The sequence below is a fragment of the Emydura macquarii genome, unplaced genomic scaffold (genome assembly GCF_026122565.2).
Source record: "Emydura macquarii macquarii isolate MOO-44397 ecotype Brisbane River unplaced genomic scaffold, CSIRO-AGI_Emac_v2 contig_1477, whole genome shotgun sequence".
In the NCBI taxonomy this organism is placed as follows: Eukaryota; Metazoa; Chordata; order Testudines; family Chelidae; genus Emydura; species Emydura macquarii.
This window is the reverse complement of record NW_027131614.1, coordinates 9,007,705-9,027,376: the sequence shown is the minus strand read 5'-3', so window position 1 is coordinate 9,027,376 and position 19,672 is coordinate 9,007,705. Positions and strand designations below refer to the sequence as shown.

At 43.8% G+C, this 19,672-nt stretch overlaps 1 protein-coding gene across 5 annotated transcripts in view; it reads right to left on the bottom strand.

Annotated features, from left to right (window-relative positions):
- STAU2 (staufen double-stranded RNA binding protein 2) overlaps positions 1-19,672 on the bottom strand; it is a 234,776-nt gene that overhangs the window by 125,364 nt on the left and 89,740 nt on the right. For all 5 annotated transcript variants that reach the window (XM_067553611.1, XM_067553616.1, XM_067553612.1 and 2 more), the window contains exons 8-9: positions 8,845-9,057; positions 2,931-3,068 (exon numbers count right to left, since the gene is read on the bottom strand). In XM_067553611.1, coding sequence (XP_067409712.1) covers positions 2,931-3,068; positions 8,845-9,057 — 351 coding nt within the window. The remainder of the gene's footprint in view (positions 1-2,930; positions 3,069-8,844; positions 9,058-19,672) is intronic.

The window sequence follows — 19,672 nt, the reverse complement described above, 5'->3', positions numbered from 1 at the left end:
TGGGTTGGCAAAGCTATTTCTCTCAGGGGTGTGGCTTTTTCTCACCCCTGAGAGACATAGCTATACCAATATAAATGCCCATTGCAAACTAGCCCTGAGAATGTCTTGGTCCAGGGAAAATTAAATGGAGATTAACAGAACAAGCACCTCATGTTTTGGGGGGAAGAGGGAGAATGATTTTCATCTTTATCTTCCCCAGCTATAAGGCAAGAAATGTTGGAGTGGAAATCATGGGGGTAGGGAGAATTGGGCAAGACACAACCCTCTCCTTCCCTTTTAACAGTTATGCCTGTGCCCTTGGATGACATTCCATCTACACATTTGCTCGGAAGTTGAGTTCTCACTGAAAGTGTGGTCTGTAAAACATAAAGGGTTTCTGCCAATCAAGAAGCCCCACATAGGAAAGGCAGTTAAAACTTCAAAATAAAAATGACATATTATAAACAACGAATGTCCACAAAGAGAATATAGGGCAATAATTCAGTCATTAGGCTCTGCAGCCATTCATAAACTGTACAAGCTGAATGCTCCTAGTTTATGACTACTGTCCTTCAAGTGTCCTCTATTCACCCTCAGGTCATTCGTAATTCTTCAATACCTATATTTGGTGCATTCAGTCATTTTATTTGCCAGATCCTGTTTCAAATACAGTGTCTGGTTGCAAAAGTGAATACCACAATAAGGAAGTAATAATCTACTTCATAAAACAATCCAAACAAAAATTTCACAGGTCAAATGCCTCAGATCTTACTGTTTTTTAAATTCTAATATCTCAGCTTTTGAAAAAGAGATAAACACTTATGAAATAAATAACAAGTAAACATGTATTCCATGTATTCATTTAACAAATAAAAATTTGTTTTCTAAAATGTTTAAATTCTCCTGTTTTGGTTTTAAATATCTACTGTATACACAGAAACAAGCAAATGCTCTAAATAGCCTCTGCAAACTAAAGAAAGTATGATTAAAAGGTCCAAAATTATGGAAAACAGAAATCTGAGGTAAATATGAAGTAACTGTTAACTTTAATACAGCTCTGCAGTCATAGAAAATAACCAATTGCAATGAGCTTGTACCTAATAAAATTGAAGAACTTTAATGAGGCAAGACAAAATGATAATTTATCGCATAGTGCACAATAATTCAATATGTTGGTATTTCTCAGACCTGTAAAACTGGTTTAGCTATTATTATAACCTCTATCAAGGATTAAAGGTCTGACTACAAAGAGAGAGCTTTCTGAAATTAACTTTGGGAACAGAACACCAACTAATGTCATCGGAGGTTTTCTTCTGTTTATGTAACGGTCAGGACAAGTAATTGGATCCATTTCATCACATCTTAACTTGCTCTTTGTGTGATAGATAAAAATGAACATATTATCTCTGGATATTTTACTTCCACATTCAATTAAATCAAATGAAAACATTATTTAAGTAGTTTATACAAAAGAATTTTTACTTAGATAAGTTTTTTGCATGCAATAATGAATCCACTGGGGACTTCTGGTGGGAGAAAAAAAAAGCAATATAATTTTAGTGTGAAAGCATTAAAAAGCAGGGCCAAAAGTCCTTGTTTAGGCTACACCGTTTATGGACACCCATAAAAAGGCAGCTAGTCTTCAGAATTACTTTGATTCTCCCTGTCATTAGAGTCTTCTTAAGCCAGGGAACCACACAGTCTGTTGGTAGGTTTTTTTTACCCCCCTCCAAGTCAAAGATTTCACTATTAAAGTATTGAGGTTGCCTACAAAGCAAATCCAAATTCAAGGTGAAATTATTCTCAAATATTGATCTGTGGTCCATAGCACCCTTTCTGACTGTGCAAAGAACCATTTCAGATTGAGACCCACAAGGGCAAGATGGAGGTTGGGAGGTTAGATGGTCTGTTATTGGATCTCCTGTCTTCAAATCCTTACACAATGTGAAAAAAATTAGAAAGCACAGTTCTAAGGACATAATGGAACCTCTAAATAAGAAAACTGGAGGGAAAAAATAACATTTAGTTTAAAGAGAGTAGTATTGAACAAGTTGCTAAAAGAAAGGCCACTGAATTTTGAGGGTAACCTGATGCACTTCTAGAACAGAAGGGGAAAGTGGGGCAAGATGGGAAAACATGAAGGTAGGCGTTTAAGTTCAGTGAAAACATAACAAGTTTAATGTGCTATGACCTGTGTTTCCTGTTCCTAACCTTTCTTAATTTGCTTTTGTGCTAGCCACCAAAATATCACGGTTACACCAAATCTTTCTTAAGTATCTTCTCAGCTAAAGATGCGAAGAAATAGTTATTAACTGCTGCTCTATTTCTTTGCCAGAGCCGTAAAGTGGATAGAATGAAATATTGTAAGAGGCTATTCTTCTGGAGTTTCATATATGTGACAAAAGCTAGGGAGTAAGTGAACATCTGATAAGAGCCTGTTTTTTCAAGATTTCCAGTCCTTTGCTTGATGAAAAAGTTTTAAAAATGGGCATTATCGTCTACACTTTTGGATACTTATTTGTATCGCAGTCTCTGATTGTTCTAAATTTTTCCATCAGTCATCAGAAAGCTTTTGTCAGAATAGTGTAAGGTAAAACAAAGTAACTCATATACTGTTACTAACTAACAGTAAAGATAAGGAAATAAACAAATAGGTGAAATAAGAACAAAAAAATACTACATGAAAAAACACCAAAGGGAAAATAGCTATCACTTTAGAAAGGGATTACACATCTAATTGGATTTGTTTCATCTATAGAAAGGAAAAGGTCAAATAGACTTTTTTTTTAAAATGGCTAGCAGCACATTTTGTATTCCTGCTGTTTAACTGTATGATATGTAGACAGCTAAACAATGTCAGATGGGATCAGCTTTATATTCCACCATTGTTCTTCTTGTACATGGTCATAATAGAATAAGGAAATCTTTCCTAATATAACAAATGACAATACCTGCATAACAAACTCTCGGCGACGAGGCATCCCTCTCTCTGAAAGAAGAATATACTCTGGCTCCTTCTCCTTTTTGGCCTGTTGGATTTGAGCCAGGCGGCTAATGGGGTTCATTCCTTGACCATATTCTGGTCCAGTCTAAAATCAGATTTAAAAAACCCCAGGTTATTTCAGCACATGCCAGTACAACAATTACACTACATATTCTTTTAATAAGATTATCTTCTATGTTGTCCTCTCAGAGTGATATACTAGACAAGAGAGCATACCCAAATAAACAAATTGCATTCTGTCACCTCATCATGGGACTCAGGTTCAGAATCCTCTGTAGCAAGTGGCGTGCGTTTGCTGGTTGGCCACCATTGAAGAATGGGAATGTCTAACAGTTGTAGGCTACCAATCCTCACATCTGCTTTTACAGGTCAGTGGATCTACAAGACAGCAGACTCGCTGGCCATGTTCTAGGCCCCTGCTTCTAAGCCTTCTCTCCCATCTCATAGAGTAGGCCACTACAAAGCTTTGCTCATGGTGCAGTGGAGATTTGCACAGCACCTTTGCATTCCTCACTCAGGAACTACAACAGGTTAGCAACAGTATAAGCCTTCCACATCCCCGAGGATTTCACCCTAACAATATTTTTATTTAGTTATGCTAAAAATGGCAAAGAAAGGAAGCTTTGATGGTTAAAAAAACTGCTTTGCTTTTAAAGCAATCCATCCAATGACATTAATCCTCACAACAGCCTGGGTTAAGTGTTATTGTTGGTGTTAATGTACTCTTCATTCAGTGTGGTAAATGAAAGGACAGAGAGAGAAAAATTGACTTGTCCAAGGTTGCATGATGAGCTGAGATGCCCGAATGCTCTATTCTAGCCTCTGAACCCACTTACTAAGTAAATTACATGTAACAGAAACGCTTATTTAAAGCAGATAGCTATCAAACAATTGTGTGTGAGAGAGTGTGTGTATTAGCATGATGTATGGGGAAATGTTAAGATACAAAAAAGTTGATCTAATGTCACGTGTAGCTGCTGCATGTGCCAGAACAGAGAAGAATATTTATAACTGGATTATATATATAAACTATAATGCTATTGTCTGAACTTCTCAAGTAAGAATAAACAAATGTTAAGGCACAAAGAGAGGGCCAGCAACTAAAAGGAAGAAAAAGAGAGAGAGAGAGAGAGAAAAAGAGAGAGCATGTTAGAGCTGTGCAGTGAATCTTCCATGGTATATCTACTAGAGTTGCTTGAATTAGGGCAATGTCATGCACAAGGGCAGTTTCCATGACAGCTGTGTGGGCAGTGAGCCAGGCAGAGGCAAAATGTGGTGTGAGTTAAATAAAGCACAAATGCAATTGTAAAAAATAGATTCCCAATATTGCAGCTAAAACTGGGAATTGGCTTGTCAAATACCAAGAGGGCAAGAATGTGATTTTGACACATTTCTTGCCTACACATTTTCAAATAAAAGAAACAGGTAAATTAAATGTAGTTGTAAGTGTAAGCTGGTACCCCTAGTCACCAGTTGGGGATAGTCAGACAGCCATACCCAGATTAGGTTTTTGTTCCTTTTTTCAGGCCTTTGTTTATTCTCTTCCCAAACAACGCAAGACAAGTATACAACAAGTATGGTTACAGGTTTGGACTGGGGTCCTCTGGTAGCTACCAGGTCCAACACTGAGAGGCAGTGCCCTGCCTGCCTGCTCAGTTTGCCAGAGAATATCCTCTCTTGGCTTACCCCCACCCACTTTCATGGCTGAGCTCTCCTTTATATTTCAGCTGAGAGTGTGAGCCAGCCATGAGGTGCTGATCAGCTCTGTCAGTTGATTCCCAGTATTTGTCATTTGGGCTTTTCTCTGAGGTAGAATCAGTTGCTCCCTGTCCCCACCCACCCCCAAGCTATTAAAGAGGCAGGTTGCCCTCTTACAGCAAGGGTGTAAGATCAGGCACCCAAAAATCAGGAAATTCTTAATATTACAGTTGTTTTGACCACAGTACAAATTCTGTTAATGTCTGTATCTACACTGGCTAGCATCAGGCTCATCATTTACCAGTAGTGTTCACAAAATAGCTAAATCAGGGATAGCAACAGTGGAAGCAAAAGCATAGAAGAGGCTTAGACATTTTTATAATCATGTAATCTAACCCTATTGAGAGTGTACCTGGGCAGTATGTGCTAAAATGGGAGCACTAGCCAGAGCCACCTTAATTCTTGGAATTTCCTGGCTTTCAGAAGCTTGAAATTGCAGCCCTAATGTTGTATAAATGCTAGGGTTTTTTTGCATTTATTTTTTTTAGGCTGTGATTTTGTAAGAAACCTAAGGGAATTAGGCACCTAGCTGCTACTGAATTTCCACAGGAATTGGGTGTCTGGATATGATTACCTTATAGAAACTATGTTGGCATCACTATGCTGGTCCAGCCCCATAGTGTAATGAGAGTTATCATCAACAGAAAGAGTTTTTCTCTCAGTGACACCACCCTCCTGAACACTGTTAGCTATGTTTACGGAAGCACTCTTCCATTGATATAGCTGTGTCTATACTAGGGGTTATGTAAACATAACTACATCAATCAGGGATGTGTTCTTTCACACTCCTGACTGACTTAGTTATGTCAGTACAACTTTCTAGTGTAGACCACGCCTGACTAACTTAGCACTTGTCTACACTTAAAACACTAGAACAGCACAGCTGCTGTAGCACTTCACTGTAGACATTACCTATGCTGATGCGGGGAATTCTTATTCAGCTTAACTACACCACTCAGAGGTGTAGATGTTTCACATCCCTGACTGACATAGTTAAAGCAATCAAATTTTCTAGGTAGACCAGGCCTTAGACTCAAATCCCAGCTTTCAATTTTAAGAAAAAGGAAAAAAGGAAAAAATTGTAAAAACAGTTGTAATAAGTGGCTTGCACAGCTTCCAAGTTCAGCAGGCTTTGCACTCTCTAAACCTATTTGCTTATTCAGCTTGCATACCTTACAAAGCTCTGGTAAGGTGGCTGTTCCCTTAGTTCCTGCCACTATAAGCTTGAGGAAATTTTTACTTATGTCCAAACCAGATTTCAAATTTCAGACATTTTTGCTGTAGCTCTATCTAAATCAAACAAGGAATTATGGATAGAATTTTTTAAATGGGAAAAGTGAATATTTTCCACCCTCACTATACTCAGAAATATTAGCTGAAGAGGGGTATTTTTTTTTAGTTACCCAGAGGAAAGTATAGACCATTTAATTTTAAAAAAACCCAATATTTTGAAAAGAAATTATTTGCACATAATAGTTCTCTGAAGACAGCACTTATGATGCTATATCTCTGTAGTCTTCAAGGGCTCCTTTTTCCACATATAATAGCAGGGGAGTACTCTAGACAGACAGGGTCTGATTCTCCTTTCCCCTGCACTGTGGGTGTTATTTACACAGTGCAAATAGGGTATGAATGCTACAATCAGAATATCATTTTGCACTCACTTTACACTGGTGTAAATGATTACTCAATGGAGAATCAAAATTTAATTGCTTCACCACACAATGGTATCCTAAAAATAATAAAATGGAATTTGGGCCATAATAAAGCCTCTTTCTGGATTGAAGTGCTGATAAAATAAGCTGATTATTTGTATGCTGCTAAGGCTAATCAGTAATGTTTCATAAACAGATGTAGAGAATACCATGTGGCTACCTTTGTTAGATTAGATGCAAGGCTGATCACTATAGATGGCCCCATGTTCAGAAGGAATTTAGGACGAGTGCACAAACCAGGACCAGTCACTGTGGACTGAAGCTCTTGAATCCTAGAAGCAGCAATAAATCTACTGCCACCAGGAATAAACACTCCATTTAGGAAACTTGAGCTCACAGGAATCTAGAGGCTCTAAAGGAAGCTTCATCAGTGTAGTAAGAAGTATATTTATATCCTGTGACCCAGGGATGATCATAATGGAGGGACAGTTCAAATTCAATAAGCCCTTCACGGGGTTTGACTGAAGGTTGAGAAGGAACTGGTCTATCTTCTATGGGGTTTTCAGGCCCGAAGAGTGTTATCAAATGACTTCTAACCTAGATGTACACAAATGCAGTAAGTAATTAAATTGTTTTTTTGCAGAGCATGTAAAGAAATCCACTTGATGGAGATGTGAACAGAACTTTGGACTCTTTCCAAGGTGCTATCTTTGATTAACCAATCAAACAGACTGAATAGGGAATAGTGACTGGGTCTCCTTCAAGCTGAGAGCATTGACAGCAGATTCTAACTTCCAAGGGCGCAGAGTAAACATTACTACCTTACAGTAGTTTAAGCGATTATTCAGGATGGCAAGTTAGATGAATTTATAGAATATTTTTAGGCTGCTAAGATCAACTGGAACCAAGCTTCTAAGTCATTGACAAACTGCTGCACTATCTAAGGGCCAGTGCTGTGGTCGGAGATCTCATGGTTTTCTCTCACACCCAAAGATTGATGCTCATGTTTGTTTGTAAATATTATGAATGCATTAAGAGCTAAGCTTGAAGCAGCTGGGCTGCTTTGTCTCAGCACTTGACACCTTAACAAAAAAAATCTTAAAAAGAAAACCATATGGGTAAAAATAAGACAAAATAATGACTAATGAAACAGAAGACACCTAAGTAGCAACAATAATTGATTAAAAGACTTTCTGTGAGAGCTACTGTCCTAGTACAAAAACAGTTTGGATGCATGTGTTCTCTTGGATATTAGTGGTAACTTGGATAGTGGCATCCCCGGAATCCACACTTTGCTTACTGGAGTTATGGCACTATACCATTTGCTCAGAGAAACCTATCTTAATATATCATATGATACATACAAGAAGAAATACCTGTACCAGTACTAGATAAATCTATTCCTCACCTGAAACTTGAGTTGAAACGGGTAAGTGATGTAGCTAAAACATGAAAGAATATCTTACATCTAACTTAAAAAGAGAAAAGCATTCCAAGAGCTGCAACTTGCTCTTTCTGTACAGAAGAGACTGTAATATTACTATGATGATGTTTGAGTTCTTAGTGCACAATTATTTGGTCACTGCAATATTTTGACAGTAAAGATATCAAAATTGCTAGGGAATAAAGACACCTCACATGTACTGGATCAACAGCTATCACCTTGAATCACACTGTGCCATCAACCATTGAGGAAATGACCACATGGATTATCCACAAAATACTGTAACTCCCTATACTAAATATCTAAATAAAGCTTTAAAAATAAACATGACAAAAATAAGAAACATCTCTATGTTTTTATAAAATACAAATATTTTAAACAGGAGATTAGAGCGAGACTACTCTTCTTAATAAGAACCAGTCCTTGCAATGCTGTGTTTTACTACACAGAACTTTTTACCACCAGATAGGGGCTTCACTGTGAGTGCTGAGAGTGAAATAGATAATCATTTTTCTGTCTATTGTTAGGGCACATTCCTCAATACACAGCAACATGGGTTCTGAGAGAGGAGATCTATTCTATACAGAAGGTCAGACTAGATGATCACAATGATCCATCTTCTGGCCTTTGAATTTATAAATCTTGCCCCTGGAAGTCACTGGAAGAACTCCCATTGACTACAGTAGTACAATATCAAACTGTAAGTGGACAACACCTTTTGGGCAAATAATTTAATGCATTTATGGAAAAGCTTTCTTTCTTGTCACAAGTGAAATATGACAAATGACAATTATAACTATGACCACTGGGATTTAGAAAATCTCAACATACTCGGGCAATTTAAAATTCAAATTACACAAGTAAATATGTAATAACATGAACAAGGAAGTGGCAGGAGAATGGACTATATGACCTTATAGAATAGGCCTTTTCTATCTTTAATATTAATAGTTCTATGATTTTCTATGAGAGAATTGCTCAATGTGACATATACAGACACCTACCTTTAATATTGTTTTAGGGCGTTTTTTAAAGTAAAGTTTTGGCTTTTCAATCACAGGAAGAGGGGGAAGTTTTCTGAGTTCTTGTAAGACAGCCATTGCAGCACGTTTCTTTGAGAGTTTCTTACTGTTTCCTTCTCCTTCTGCAGAGAACTCTCCTACTGAAACTCGAGTAACAAAACTCTTCATGTGTGGAGGGCCACTTTCCTTAATCACCTATTGAACAGAAAATTATTTCAAGTCAAATCATCTTATGAGAACACATACCTCATCTTTAACCTTATAATGCATCAACATAATGTAAAGATATGACAACAAGGCCGTATCACAAATATGGTTTGTTTTTTTCATGCAAACTGGTTTGATGAAGATTAGACCTGCTTGGGGGATGGGAGTTTTGTGTTTAGGAGAGAATTCAGTTCTGCTGGTGGTTGGAGGAGGAACCAGCTATTCAATTTAATTCTGTTTTCATAATGTGTACCGGGGTACCTAGAGCTTTGGATAGGCACTTTTTTCTATTACTTTCAAAATCAAAATAAAATACTTATTTTTTCAGTAGTATGCAACATTGCCCAGTAGCATAGAACCATTTGCTGAATAACAGCAATGCCAGAGTACAAGGGGACTGAGGTAAAGGTTCTAAGCCCATCTTAGTTCAACTTTTAAAGGGTTTAAACCCTCAACCTTAATATTTTTTCAACTTTTTTTGTGTTAAAGTTCTTTTTCTGAAGGTCATGTCCCTTGCATTATTTAGTTTTGCCATTACCCTGTAATGAAGTCTCCTTCGCCATGTATTTCTTTTTCAAATTCTCTTTTGTGGCAATTTCACATGCGAATGCAATAGTCAATACACACGTCAACCAAAAGACACAAAATGAAGGTGAAAAGACAACTATGTCTGAATTTTTCAGAAAAAAAAAAGTTGTCTGTGGGTTTTGTTGGTTTTAGCTCAGAATTGCCCTCAATCTTTATCGCAGGGCAAGACTTTCCTCCCCACCCTGAATCTTTTGGAGAGTGCTGTTTATGGCACTAGATAGAAGAGGACCTTGGGTGAAATCTTAGCCCCACTGAAGCCAATGAGAGTTTTACCACTAACTTCAGTGAATTCAGGATTTCACCCCTTGCGTTTAACAAATATTGCAACTAAGCCAGTCCTTGTTCAAGACATGGAGAAGGTTTCTTGCACCCTTTCTTCCTATACAGGGGTTGACCAGTCTGGTTGTGAATTTCCAGCCTGGTGAGAAGAGGGATATCTAGCAAGTTTCCATTCCATTCCACTTCTGAAGTGGCATAAATGGTACATAGCAGGCCACGAATTCTGACCCACAGTTTCTATCCTTTTGGGACACCCTAAACCTCCAGCAGAGCTTGTACCATGCAAAGTTGGTAAACTCTGCAACTGCACAGCTTGCAATGTAACAAGAGATATATCAAGTTCTTAAACGATTTTAACATTCTTTTATTTTTAAATTAGGAAAATTAAAGTATGAAAATAAACCTCAAGGCTGATTATAATTTTCAAGACTGAAGTCAGGGGTCATAGGTCTTCATAGCAATGGTATCTTCCAGTCTCTTTTAAATGGGTACTTTTAGTATATTACTGGATGTTGTTATATGAATAGTACAATGTGGACAAGTTGTGGAACATGTAGTAATTTTAAATTAAACAAGATCTTTAGCATTCTCATTTTCCAACTTTTGAGTGTCTGAAATCATGATCTTGCCAATACCATAAGATAGATATTTGTATTCATATATAGTATAATGTATTTATAACACTATTAAATGCACAAAAGAAATGCACAAAAATATTTATATTGACCAAACGGAAAACGGGAAAACTACTTGAGAATGGTATTTCTTCCACAGGTTCCTAAAAAGTATTTTTCAATGTAAAAAAAAATTTATTTTTTTTTAAAACCTAAGGTCTCTAATCTTTTAAGCTTCTAAAAACACTACACATGGAAAATAATTGCCTACAAAGACTCTTATGACTTCAGTGTGCTTTGGATCAGGCCCAATATCAAGCTTAGTTTCTTTTGCAACAACCTTCTTAACCTAAAACCTTTTTTGGCTCACCCCAAAAATTCAGACTAACAGTTTTTAGACTTCTTCCACTTAATGTGCTTTAAAACATTTGTGCTATAAATTCAAGAATGCAGAGATTTATAACTGCGTTCAATCTTCACTAAACAAAAATACTATCCACTTTAGTTACTAGTACATTACTATTCTCCATGAGTGGCTACCTGTATCTGAGAATTTGAGTAGCAGTGACAGCAACGTTTTTCCTTTTCTGTCACTCTGATTCCACGATGGGAAAATACAATGGGCCAAATTCATGCCTGGTGTAATGCCATTGAGGTCAAGTTATATCAGGGATGAATTCAGCTCAATTTAATGAATCATGCTGACAAATGAAAAACAGGCAAATAGTAACAGCAAAATAAGAAGGAGTGTCGACTGAGATGGCCGGGTCATTTGAGATGATGAGATGAGAGATATGTTGACCAGAGAGTCCAAGAGCTAGTAGTCATGGGACAAAGACCACAGGAAGATCTAGAAAAAGGTGGGTTGAGACACTGAAGGAGTACATGAAGAAGGCTGGTGTCAGCTTAGAGGACACACTTGACAAGAATCCTTGAAGAAGTAGAACATGAGCCACCAATCCCAACTGACAGGATAAAGCAAGGGAGGAGAAGTAGTAGTAACAGTGAAAGAATAGCATTAAGCCCATAGGTGGCGTTTTGAAAGATGAGGATGAGATTAACTGGAGACTTTTTTAAAAACCTAACAGAGAAGCAGAAAAAAGCTGAGTAGATGAAACAAAGGCTATGTCTACACAGCCCCATAAATAGCAGTTTGCACCAAAGTGCTGCACTGTAATTCCCCCGTGTGGACACAGCATGTGTGAACTAACAGCTTCCTAGTTCACTTTAATGTAGTTCTGTTTGAAGAGGACTATGTTAACATGAACTAGGAACCTTTTAGTTCATGGATGCTGCATCCACACGGGGGCGTGACAGCACAGTACTTTGTTGCATTCACACTCCCCATAGTCCAAACTGTGGGGCAGTGTAGGCAAGCCTGAAGTCAACTATAAACATCAGGATTTAGAAAATACCAAAATAAATCCACAGGCTAATGCAAATGAAGACACAGGCAGAAATGTGGCATTTTGCCAGCATAAAATCCACAGCTTTATTAAACATATAGAAAAACAAGGTTACTTACCAGTAACTGTTGTTCTTCAAGATGTGTTGCTCATGTTCATTCCAATATAGGTGAGTGCACGCCACCGGGCACAGGTTCCCGGAACTTTTTTCCCCTCAGCAGACCCTGTAGGGTTGACTCTGGAGCCCCCTGGAGTCCCGCGCGCATTGCACAGTATATGTGGCATTGCCGACCCTACAGCCCCTCAGTCCCTTCTTTCTGCCAACTCCGACAGTGAGGATGGAGGGTGGGTGTGGAATAGACATGAGCAACACATCTCGAAGAACAAGTTAGTGGTAAGTAACCTTGTTTTCCTCTTCGAGTGATTGCTCATGTCCATTCCAACATAGGTGATTAAAAAGCAATACCTTGGAGATGAGTAGGAGTTACCGATGAGCTGCCCTCAGCATGGCTCTGCCGAAACCCGCGTCCTCTCTCGCCTGCTGCACGATGGCAGAGTGGGACGTGAAGGTGTGTACCGACGACCAGGTGGCGGTTCTGCAGATGTCCTGCAGGGTCACCCTTTCCAGGAAGGCTGTGGAGGAGGCCTGAGCTCTGGTTGAGTGCGCTGTGATGACACCCAGAAGCGGCACCTTTGCCTGCTCATAGCAGCACTTGATGCAGGAGGTGATCCAAGCGGAGATGCACTGGGGGGAGACAGGTGATCCTTTCATCCAGTCAGCCACTGCGATGAAGAGCTGCGTCGATTTTCTGAATGGCTTTGTCCTCTCAATGTAGAAGGCCAGGGCTTGTCTCACGTCCAGCAAGTGCCATCTCCGCTCCTCCTCCAAACCGTGTAGTTTGGGAAAAAACATGTGGAGAGAGATATCTTGGTTATAATGAAACTGGGAAACCACCTTGGGCAGGAAAGCTGGATGGGGCCTCAACTGCACCTTATCCTTATAGAATACCATGTAAGGGGGCTCCGAGGTCAAGCCTCTAATCTCGGAGACCCTCCTAGCCAAGGTAATGGCCACCAGGAAGGCTATCTTCCATGAGAGGATGAGCAGACGGCATGAAGCCATGGGCTCAAAGAGGGGCCCCATGAGACTGGAGAGGACCAGATTGAGATCCCAGAGAGGTACCAGGTCACAGACCTGCGGATAGAGCCTCTCCACCCCTTTGAGGAACCTGACCGACATGCGGTGGGAGAATAGGGATCTCTCCTCTAGTGGCTGATGAAACGCCGAGATGGCCGCCAGGTGTAGCCTCAGGGAGGCCAGCACCAGACCCTGAAGTTTTAGCTGGAGCAAATACTCCAGGATCGCCTGGATAGGAGAGAGGCTCGGTGGAATACCCTTGACCTCCGCCCAGCAGGTAAACTGCCTCCACTTAGCCCAATACATGGCCTGTGTTGAAGGTTTTCTGCTGCCCAGCAGAATTTGTTGGACCTGCGCCGAGCAGGCTCTTTCTCCCTCCGTCAGTCACAGAGACTTCAGGCCGTGAGGTGCAGTCCAGGTCTGGGTGTAGCAAGCGACCACGGTCCTGGGAGAGAAGGTCGTGCTGCCTCAGGAGCTCCATGGGTGGGGCGATCGACAGGTCCATCAGCATACTGAACCAATGCTGTCTCGGCCAGGCTGGAGCGATGAGTATCACATCCGCCCTGTCCCTCTTGATTTTCAAGAGAACTTTGGGTAGGAGCAGAATGGGTGGAAATGCATACATGAGGGTCCCCTTCCATTCGATGAGGAACGCATAGGAGATCGAGCCTGGCTCACGACCCCAGAGCAAGCAGAACCTCGGGCACTTCTTGTTCCAGGATGACGCAAACAAGTCCAGTTGGGGAACTTGCGGAAGTTGAAAGTCGCTACCTCCGGATGCAACGACCAGTTGTGGCGGGGTAGAAAAGACCTGCTGAGGCGATCCACCTCGGCGTTCCTTACCCCCGGAAGGAGAGAGGCAGACAAGTGAAAGTCGTGCCTCACCACAAAGTCCCACAGGCAGATGGCTTCCTGGCAGAGGGCCGAGGAGTGTGCTCCCCCGTCTGTTTATATAAAACATGGCTGTGGTGCTGTCCACAGCACTTGCACCACCCTGCCCGCCAGGAATCTGAGAAACACCCTGCACGCTAGTCTGATGGCTCCTTCACATTGATGTGCAGGTGCCTCTCCTCCCCCGACCAGAGCCCCTGAGTGCCCAGGTTGGTGCTGATGTGGGCTCCCCACCCCACATCCGAGGCATCGGAGATCAGGGTGACTGATGGGGCTAGATCTCTGAAGGGGACGCCTCTCATCACTGCCCTGGGAGTCTGCCACCAGTTTAGGGAGGCTAGGACTGACGGGGGAACCATGACCACCCTGTTCAAGGGGCTTCTGCTCGGCACATACGCCGAGGCCAACCATACCTGGAGCGGCCTGAGCCTCAGGCGAGCTAGCCGCACCATGTATGTGCAGGCCGCCATGTGGCTTAACAGCTGTAGGCAGTGCCTGGCTGTCGTCATGGGGCACCGGTGCAGCTGGGCGATAATCGCAGCCATATCCTCGAACTGAGGTTGCGGGAGAAAAGCCCTGGCCTGGAAAGCGTCCAGGTTGGCCCCAATGAATTCTATATGCTGCACCGGGGTTAATGTCGACTTCTGCTCGTTTATGAGCAGTTCCAGCCTGCCGCATATGGCACAAGTGAGGGTCACACTGTCCTGCACGTGGGACCTGGACCTGCCCCTGATTAACCAGTTGTCCAGGTAAGGGAAGATCTGCACACCCCTACACCTGAGGTGGGCAGCCACCACCACCATACATTTGGTGAACACCCTGGGGGCTGACAAGAGGCCAAAAGGCAGGGCCGTAAATTGATAATGGGAACCAGCCACCGTGAAACAGAGGAAATGCCTGTGGCTGGGGAGGATAGACACATAAAAGTATGCGTCCTTTAGGTTGAGGGAGGCATACCAGTCTCCTGGATCCAGAGCAGGAATAATGGAGGCTAGGGAGATCATGTGAAACCTGAGTCGTTTGATGTATTTGTTTGTCTAATTGGACACAGGTCCAATATGAGTCTCAGACCCCCCTTTGCCTCGGGGATGAGGTAGTATCTGGAATAAAATCCCCTCCCCATCTTGTTTTGGGGGACCTTTTCCACCGCACCCATGTCGAGAAGGGTAACGATCTCCTGCAAGAGGAGTTGCTCATGAGAGGGATCCCTGAAGAGGGACGGAGGGGGAGGGTTGTTGGGGGGAAGTGACGTGAATTGCATGGCATAGCCCCGGAGAACTATACCGAAGACCCAATGATCCAATGTGATGCTTGCCCATTCGGCATAGAAGGGCCTTAATCTTTTCATGAAGGGGCGGGGAGGATCCAGGTAAACGGTAGGGGTGCCACCCTTGGGCGCACCATCAAAATTGTCCCTTCTTGTTGCCCGATCCTTTGGGGGGCCCCTGCTGGGAGGCTGAGGATGAACTAGGGGGACGATTACGCCTTCCGAAGCCTCTGTTTCTGTCCCTGTCACTAGGGGGCTGGAAAGGCCTAGGCATGGGCATTGGCTGCTGCACCTGAGGCCCCAGGAGCAAAGCGTGGCCCTGGAGTCTTTAAGGCTGTGCAGTTTCGCATCAGTCTAATCTGAGAACAGGCCCGACCCATCAAAGGGGAGGTCCTGAATGGACTGCTGCACCTCCTGCAACAGACCCGAGGACTGCAGCCATGAGCACCGCCGCATAGCGATGGCGGAGGCCATAGCCCTGCTCGCCGAGTCTGCCGTGTCACTGGAGGTTTGCAGCGCTGCCCTAGCCACTGAGATCGCCTCGTCGAGGACCGTGGCGAAGTCTGGCGTTGGGGCAAAGTCTCAGCAAACCACCTGAGGGAGTCCCACAAGTTAAAGTTGTATCTGCCCAGCAGGGTCTGGTGGTTGGCAATTCAAAACTGCAGCAGTTGAATAAACTTTTCTCCCAAACAAGTGTAGTTTTTTGTTGTCCTTGTTTTTGGGAGTAGACCCGATACCCCTGCCTGTCCTGCTTGTTGGCAGCGTCCACCATCGGGGTTCCCGGGGCCAGGTGGGTGAAGAGAAACTCAAACCCTTCAACTGGGACATAGTAGTTCGTCTCGGTCCCCTTGGATGTAGGGGCGACCGAGGCAGGGGTTTGCCACAGGGCCTTAGTGAGTTTAAGGACCCTGTCGTGGATGGGCAGAGCTACTCTCGATGGGCCCTCTGCCCCCAGCATGTTGAAGAAGGTATCCTCTTCCTCCACTAGTTCCTTGACCTCTAGGTTCAAGTTAGAGGCCACCCTCTTAAGCAGCTCCTGATGCTCCCTGAAGTCCCTCAGTGGCGCCATGTGGTCTCTGGAGGCTGCTTCATCTAGGGAGGACGACGACGACTGCGGCCGCTCATCCCCCTGGTGACGGGGTGCACCCGTAGAGGGTCCCTCCCCAGGGTCTGATTCCTCATCCGAGGAATGGTTTTTATGGGGTTTGTCTAGTGTGGGGGGCACCAACTGGACTCCTGATGATGGGACTGACAGTGTCCCCTGTCCTATATGAGCTCCCCATGGCCCCCAGTAAGGCCATTGCCATTGACCCTGGGACCAACCAGGGCTTGGCATCGGCACTGGCTGAGGAGCCTCATGGGGGCGTTGGTGGGTCCCCTGAGCGTCCCTGCTCCTTCAAGATCCAAAGCCACTGGAGCGGTAGCGCTGAGCTCCCCTCCAGCCCTTGGTGCCGCTCCGTACCGGGGACCGACCTCTCAATGTTCCTGATGTATCAGACGACGAGGACCGCCTCCACGATCGGTGCTGCTAGCAGAGGCGCGCTCTGAAGAGCTCAATGTGGACCCCCACTGTCTCGGCACCGATGACTTCCAGTGCCGTTTGCCTTGAGGGAAACGGAAGTGGTGCCATTGGGAGCCTCGCAGTGCCGAACCCGACTCAGTGAACCGGGATCTGCATCGCGTTGGTGCAGGCTCGGCCTTCAGCGCCAGGCTCCCCGCCGGTGACCAGGTCCTGTGCCGCATAGTTGCGGGCGATCATCTCGGTACCGGGAACTGGGAGCGTGAATGATCCCCGTGCCGCGAGGCAGCCCTCGAGCAGTGCCACCTTGTCTGTGCTGCCTCCGGCATCGGGGTCCGACTTCGGTGCCGTGGGGAGGATTGGCTTGACGAGCTGGACTCGGAGCTGCTGGCAGGGGAGCCTCCACGCTCTACCCTCGCTGGCTGTCCGACAGGAGACTTTTCCACCCCTGCCGGGGATCTCGACTGCAATGCAGGCTTGCCCCAGGACACCAGCCCTCTCTTCCTCCGCGGAGGCGTGGGCAAGGCCATCAGGGCTCATGCCGCTTGGCAAGCCTCTGGTGTCGACAGCATCGGCAGGGGCACTCCCACACTCCCAGGAGTCAGGAGAAGCTCCCTGCTTAGAGATGCAGGCACCAACGAAGACTAGACGGGCTGTGGCTGGTGCACCTCCTCACTTGATCCCGCCTGTACCAGTGGCGCAGGGGAGTGTCCGCGCTCCATGCGCTGTTTCTTCTTTTTCTTCGGCACCAGAGATGCCTCTCTGCGCCGAGTCAAAGCCAGTGCTGGCAGTGCGCTCTGCACCAAAGAGATGCTCGGCACCGAGGTGGATCAGGGCAGCTCAGAGGCCGGGGCGGAGCGCCACCTCCATCAGGATGGCTTTCAGCCTAATGTCCTGGTCTTTTTGGGTCCCTGGCTTAAAAGCCTTACAAATGTTGCATTTTTCCCTACTGTGCTGTTCCCCCAAGCACTTGAGACAGTGGGCGTGGGGGGTCACTAAGCGGGAAAGCATTCCCGCAGGAGGCGCAAGGTTTAAAGCCAGGTAACCCGGGCATAGCCCGGCCACCCAAAGCCCTGAGGGTTTCTAATCTATGCTAACTGACTCTACTTAACAACTACTTAACTATCTAACAACGATAACAAAGTTCAATAAGGCAAATGGTACTTGCGGAGAGCAAGAGTCCTTCCAGCAACCATCATGGGTGGGAAAGAAGGAACTGAGGGGCCGTAGGGTCGGCAGTGCCACATATTCAACAGCATGCACGTGGGACTCCGGGGAGCTCCAGAACCGACCCTACGGGGTCTGCTAAGGGGAAAAAAGTTCCTGGAACCCGTGCACGGTGGCGTGCAATCACCTATATTGGAATGGACATGAACAATCACTCCAAGAGGAACTCTAATGTTAATCCCTCTGAGTTCCCCCAAGTCAGAGTGAGGGAGACTGGCATCTTTCCTCCCTAACCAGAAAGGAACTACCAAACAGGTCCTTGAAGACTGGCAGGCCTGAGAATGGGCACCAAATCTCATGATGAAAACTTGGTCACAGCATTAGGCAAGCCACTGTCTTTCCTAGTGATCAGCTTGGGGCCTATCTGCCTCTCAGTGACAGTGGGACTGGAAGACACCGCACGCCTACTTCTGCTTCTGCAGCCTTGCAAAATCATCATGAAAATTTGCCAGACCAAAATCTTCTCACTCTTGATGTTGATAATGAAAAACTAATGTTATTTTACTTGCCCACCCAAAATAAAGTAAGTCATTAAAATAAAATAAAAAATTAGCCCCTGGCAAGATGATGATAGCCATCTTGTACAGTTGTTCTGATGCTTTAAACAGGCCAAATCAATTAACTCTCCTAGGACTTCCCATCTCATCTGGCAGGCCTAAAAGCTGAAAACAGGACAGGGAAAGAAATTTTCACTGTGACTCCTAGCAAAGGAAAACATGTAATTGACACTAAAGCCCTCAGACATGGGATTTTCCAAATAATGCATGGTTCTCGCCCCAAAATTTGCGAACTGAAACACATGCTGCTGCTAAATCAATTGTAATCCTGCCTTTAAAGAATGGGAGAGACAGAACTAAAACACATGGACCGTAAATTGTTTGAACCAGTTTATAAACCTCCATGCTAAATGGAGGCAAAAGGGTGAGATCTCTTTACTGCCAAGCAGGAAACAATAGGCAAATCCCTTGCTCTGCAGAAGCAGCTCAGAGGGTGACTGATGACCGTACTCATCCTTAAAACCTGCTCAGTAACAGATCCACACAAGTCCTAAAATAGCTGCAAGTTGCTGCAATGGGGCATGCTATTATCCCTCTGGCCTCTGCACAGCCCCAGAAAGCACATACCAGCTACACGGCTGGAGCAGAATTCTTATACTACAGGATTTGATACTTTATGGCATTTTTTAAAATCAATTCTTTAATACACAGAAACTGCTTTACAAGGTTTCTGGAAGTTCCTGAGAAAAAAATACTAGTTTTACTTTATCAGGCAGAATAAGTGAGATTATGTGATTGTGTAATCCCCAGTAGCCAAACTGCTAGGACCAAATTCTGCCCTGTTCCACCCATACAACCCCACTGACTTCATAGGGCAGAACCTGGCCCCTAAGTTGCATTACACACTCTCCCCATTCTCCAGATATTATGCAATTCTGAAAAACTGTTTACAGGAAACATTAAATACCCTTAACCATTTGCTCATCTATGTAACACAGCACTGCTTTAATATTTACTACAGCTTTGTCAGAGGAAGAAAATACTGACCATTCTACTGCTATCATATATAGATAATGAAAGTTTTAATGCTGCCTGGAATAATACAAAATGGTTCTTACGTACAATCTCATTGGAAACTCCAGACCCTGCAGGTTATCATAAATTGGTTAGTTCCAGA